At 32.0% G+C, this 5,854-nt stretch overlaps 1 protein-coding gene across 2 annotated transcripts; it reads left to right on the top strand.

The window, feature by feature from the left end:
* Window positions 1-1,906: 1,906 nt before the first annotated feature.
* Window positions 1,907-4,985, top strand: LOC114177412 (probable glycosyltransferase At5g20260). 2 transcript variants are annotated; one of them, XM_028062739.1, is made up of 4 exons: window positions 1,907-2,359; window positions 2,448-2,611; window positions 3,621-3,972; window positions 4,064-4,985. In XM_028062739.1, the coding sequence occupies exons 1-4, from the start codon at window positions 2,117-2,119 to the stop codon at window positions 4,730-4,732; spliced, it is 1,428 nt and encodes a 475-aa protein (XP_027918540.1). In that variant the 5' UTR covers window positions 1,907-2,116; the 3' UTR covers window positions 4,733-4,985. The 2 variants fall into 2 exon arrangements, with proteins under 2 accessions (XP_027918540.1, XP_027918539.1); XM_028062738.1 differs by having other exon boundaries at window positions 1,908-2,359; window positions 3,618-3,972; window positions 4,064-4,984.
* Window positions 4,986-5,854: the final 869 nt, after the last annotated feature.

Below are 5,854 nucleotides of genomic sequence, written 5' to 3'. Positions count from 1 at the left end.
CTCAAATATAAAATCATAAGTTTTTAAATCAGTCCTAATCAATAATAAATAAATCATGGATTTTGTTTAGAATCAATAATGTAATACTTGGCGTTTTCCAATTATGAAAATCCTCGTACCTAAAGCTCAATCCATAGCACAAAATCCAGATTTAAGATTTTGTAGAGGTTGTGGTTTGAAGCGACTTGCCTTTACGTTATTTGTTTTACGTGAAAATACAAATTAAAATATGTAAACTAAATCTTACTCTTACTTTTTTATTTAAATTACTAATTTCTATAATTTGTAATTTAGGCAAATTTGCAATTCAGACAATCAAAACTAATATTCATGATTGTTAGAATTTATTTGTCTTCATTACAAAATATTTAAGTAATATTTTTGTGTTTGCTTTTGTAATTTTTATAATAAAACCTTTATAATCTAGAGAACAACAAATATTAATAAATAACTAAGGGGTTTGTCCGAACATAAACATCAAGTAAAATGACTTAATTTAAAAAAAAAAATAGTAATTACACATAATGTATGTATGTTCAAAGAGAGGTAAGAAAACAAATTCGAATTATTTGCATGAATATAAACTGTAAAAAGTAAGTTGCGGAATGATAACTTGTACTAAAATAACTTGCATAATTGTAAATACTACAAAAATAAATGATAAAAAACGATAAAATAACTTCTATTGAATAACTGAAGAAGTTCGAATAAGAGCAATTGTAAGGTGGTAGAGAATTCTAATATAAATGAAAGATTCTTAACATAATTGAGAAATAAATGGAGAATTAGTGGTAATTCATTAGTTTGTCGTATATGTTATATAGGTATATAGTGTGTGTGAAATATGATCTTATTACTAATCCTAACTTATAAATGATGCATTTATTCTTGTATTACATTAACATTTTCAATTTACTATGTGTAACATGAAGTTTTGAAACTTGACACTTATCCAATATTTGATTATTTTTCTTTTCATGTAGCTTTTTGTCAAGTGTTTTTAAACCTTTTTGGTATGATACCCAAATACAGTATCTTTTTTTGATTTCTCATTTTGAGAAATCGATCAACCTATATTTTTGCATTCACATCAATTTTTTACTTTTTTTATCAATAACAATTATCTACTAATTTTCTTTTATTTCGTGTTACATTAATTTCTCGCATCTCTATTTCTTCAAGTATATTTAATTTTCTTTTATGGTTTTTACCATTATAGAAAAATAATAAAAATATATGTTTCTATTAAGTTTCACGTTATTTAAGAATTGGGATTAAGCAACCTTTTTTCTCTTAATCCATCAAGATATTTTTAAAGAAAAACCGTGGATCTTGAATTTGATAATTCAACCAAATAATATTAAGCTTTTAGATCAAATGTATTGCTCACGAATAAACTAATCCTTCTAATGAACACAAAAATCGTGGTAAAAACGTAAAAATACAAAACAAACAATGCTGGGTTATTCAATATTTATATATGATCAATGTAAAAAATACATTAATTTGATATTTATATAAATTCAATCTAAAAATATCTGATTTTTTTTTCTAGTCTAAAAAAGTAATTTAGAACTAAATTGCGTTCAAGAAGAAGTAGATCTAGATAAGTAAAAACTAATAACTTTAAATTTCAAAAAACAAAACGCAGAAACACACCGAAACCGAATCATAGGTCAGCACAATTAATGTTGACAACTGTTTTATTCCTTTCCTTTTACTATCCACTCACATTTTTTTCCCCACAATCAACGTATTTCTACGAGTAAATAATATATATCCTAGTATTGTATGAAATCAGAAAAATCATACATTCACCTAAAATATACCAAAAATAAAAAAGTATACATTCAGAAAATGTTTCATTAAACCTTGACCAACTTTTGTGAACCAAAACCACAAAAGTAAGTGTGTGTTGTCTGTAATATTGTAGGTCAACTTTTTTGTTCGACATCACTCTCCTCATGCTGTGTCTCTCCTCCCATCTCTTTTCAGTACCAAATAATGTTCATAGCGTAATCATTGATCGATCATATATATGCAAGAGTGAGATCGAAGAACAATTGAAGAAGTAACCATCCATCACCAAATCCAGAAAACTGACACCACAACCACCATGCCAACGTTCCATTCATGCCTCGTCTTCTCCCTAACGTTGTTCCTTATTCTTATCCTCCTCGCCTTCTTTGCACATCAGCGAAACGACGTAGCTCCGCTTCTACCCGCCATCAACGTTTTACCGTCCGAGGAGCATCTCAAGACTCTCGACGCCGCAAAGGAACAACATAGTACTCTTTCACTCACGCCTTCGCTAGATGTTAACGCTACCATTCTCAAAGCAACACCCCTTCTCATTAAAGTGTGTTTTTCTTCCTTTTTTTTTCGTGAATATTTAATTTAGGTGCCTTTTTTGTTATTACTGAGTTAATCGTGTTGAATATATGTAGAAGAAGAGGAATTTGAATAACAGTTTAATGAGAATCGAAGAAGATTTGGCTGAAGCAAGAGCAGCTATCCGTAGAGCGATACAAAGAAGAAACTTCACCTCAGAAAAAGAAGAGATTTTTGTTCCCAGAGGAAACATTTACAGAAACGCTTATGCTTTTCATCAGTAAGTAACTTTCACGGTTTAGTTTAAGTTTTCCATTTGCATAACTTCCGCTTTTTTTTTTTCCGCTCTCATGCATGCCTTGCACACACACCTAATTCTTGAGGGATTTGTTACATGTATATATGTAGGTTTAAAATTAATTAGGACATTTGAAGATTAATTTTTTTTTTTTTGCGTTAAAGTTGAAGCTAAATGGAAGTTATATTATATATACACGAGATACGGGTTTTCTTTAATAATATTTTAAAAAAATGATGACAGATCTGTACTAAAACTTTACACAAGTTGTTCATCGGTTACTTATTGGTTGTCAATGTTTTTTAGGTTATCAAGAATAAATATGTTTTCCTAACAGTAAAAAATAGCGCATAAGATAGGCATTGTAACTGATAATCAACTTACCCACAACCAAAGTAGTCATAGGTTTAAATTGATATATTATATATGTATGTTAATTTAGTGATAGTTTTATATTGCCAAAAAAAAAGTGATATATAACACGTTATTGTAAAATGTGTAAACCCTTGTCTTTTTATGAGCTCGTTTTGTCTTTCATGATATCCAACTAAGCATATGGTAACTTGTCAAAGAAAATATAATAATCCATACATGGTTTATTAACACTTAAGACACAGATTTTCCCGTCCGCTAATTAGATAATTTGATGAGAAAAATAAGAATGTAACCAAATATATTCATTTTTTTCTTCCTTTTTTACACTGATGGAATCGTTTTATTGAGTAACAATCTACAATTGTAAAACAAGATGCAGAGTTACCCTTTCTGAGCAAAAACAGAAATAAAGAATTTCAACTCATAAGAATATTGACTTAAAAAGATTCTCTGATTCAATTTCGTAACCCAAAACACACTTCATTCATGTTTCTCCTTTCGTAACCCGTTACGTGAATTTTAGTTCCGCAGTAAGTGACGGTGCCATGATTAATTTCCGTTATCGTTCCTTATTTTGGCCATGGTCATGACTCTGATAGAAACATTGGTGCAGAAGTCACATAGAGATGTTGAAGAGATTCAAAGTATGGACCTATAGAGAAGGTGAGACACCCTTGGTCCATGTAGGGCCCATGAGTTCGATTTACGGCATCGAGGGACACGTAATAGCTGAAGTGGACAACATAACAGGCCCATTCGCGGCCCACCATCCAGATGAGGCCCACGTGTTCATGCTACCCCTAAGTGTGGCCCAAATCGTGAGGTATTTATACAACCCTCTCACCACGTACTCTCGAGACGAACTGATGCGGGTCACCATTGATTACACCAACATCATAGCCAGCAGGTACCCGTACTGGAACAGAAGCACCGGTGCAGATCATTTCTTAGCTTCTTGTCATGACTGGGTAACAATTTACACACAACATAAACAATTAGATTTTGTTTAAATTAATGATGTTAGATGGAAAATTTTACATGTGTTTTTGTTGGTTCCAGGCTCCAGATATTTCACGAGAGGAATCTGGGCAAGAGCTTTTCAAGAACTTGATAAGAGTGTTATGCAATGCCAACACCTCTGAAGGATTCAAGCCAGAGAAAGATGTGCCAATGCCTGAAATCAACTTACAAGGTTATAATTTGAGTTCACCGATTCCTGGTCATGATCCTAGTAATCGTTCTATACTTGCTTTCTTCGCTGGAGGGGCTCATGGTAGGATCAGGGAGATGCTACTTGAACATTGGAAAGACAAAGATGAAGAAGTTCAAGTGCATGAGTATCTTCCTGAAGGCGTGGATTATCATGGTTTAATGGGACAAAGCAGGTTTTGCCTGTGCCCTAGTGGATATGAAGTGGCGAGTCCTCGACTTGTGGAATCTATCAATGCAGGATGTGTTCCGGTAATTGTTTCAGATTACTATCAACTTCCGTTTAGTGATGTTCTTGATTGGAGGAAGTTTTCGTTGCATATTCCGTCCAAAAGGATAACTGAAATCAAAACAATACTGAAAAGTGTTCCTCGTACTAAGTACTTAAAATTGCAGAAGAGAGTGATGAAAGTTCAGAGACATTTTGTGCTGAATCGACCGGCTAAGTCATTTGATGTGCTTCATATGATTCTTCATTCTATATGGCTCAGACGACTCAACATCAGACTGCTCCATTGATATTTGAAACTTCACTTTGTACAGATTAATAAAGTGTGCATTGTGTAAACCATAGAGTAGATAGATCTGGAGTAAATTTAACATAGTTTTAAGAGCAAACTTCCCTTCTTATTTTATTAGTTTTGAAGTTATTGCCAAAGGGAAACAACATTTTATCATTTACTTTGGTTATTTTTGTCTTTTGTAATCCTTGAACTGTTGCGATTCTTATATCCTGATATTGCTTTGGGTTTCTTTTCTAGAAGTAAAACTCTTGTCCTGATGTTACCATGTTATATATGTGTACGTAAGAACTATTAATCTTGCGCTTAAATTATCATTTATTTACTAGTTTGATAGGAGAAAGCTAGATGTATAATTCGATATAAATTAAAAAAGTTATAAATTTGTAAGTTTTTGCTATTTATTTTATCCCTCAACTTATATTTTTTTTTATTTGGGTATGACAAAAATATCTCATGGATACTTGACACTCGAGTCTAATTTTTCTATTGAGTTTTTTTTTTGTGTTGTCATCTACTGAGCATTAAAAATACACCATTTTAGTATTTTAAAGATATTTTTAATATGGTTTAAATATCTTTATGGTCCTCATTTTCGTAGTGTTTGTTGCGGATAGTCCTCATTTTGACATAATGTTTAAATGGTCCTCATATTTACCGAATGTTTAAAATGGTTCTCATTTTCGCCATTTGTATTTTATTTGGTGTTTTTTTGTAACGCTGTTTAAATCATTAACGGAGCATTGACACAATTTGTATTAAGGTGTGTTACGTGTACTATACATATGGCTAATTAACGTTAATATTTTAATTTAGGGGAAATTTTGCAATTAGGGAAATTTCTTCATCTTCGTCTTTCTTGAGCTCGGATTTGCAGAGGAAGCAGCTAATACTTGCTATTTCATCATTGGATTGCAATAGCGATTGCAGTTGCGCTCTTCATTTCAATTTTTCAGTTAATCATCATCAACGAGGTAAGTGGGTTTAGGGTTTTCTGGGTTGTGTTTGCTCGTAGAAAAAAATGTAGCATATGCTGTCAGATTGGACATAACAGAAACAATTGTCCAGATAAGCTTGTGGATGAGCAGACTACAACAACTGCTGAGATTGCACCAGATGC

This window comes from Vigna unguiculata, chromosome 3, assembly GCF_004118075.2.
Source record: "Vigna unguiculata cultivar IT97K-499-35 chromosome 3, ASM411807v1, whole genome shotgun sequence".
NCBI classification, from domain to species: domain Eukaryota; kingdom Viridiplantae; phylum Streptophyta; class Magnoliopsida; order Fabales; family Fabaceae; genus Vigna; species Vigna unguiculata.
This window is presented reverse-complemented; position numbering and strand designations above follow the sequence as displayed.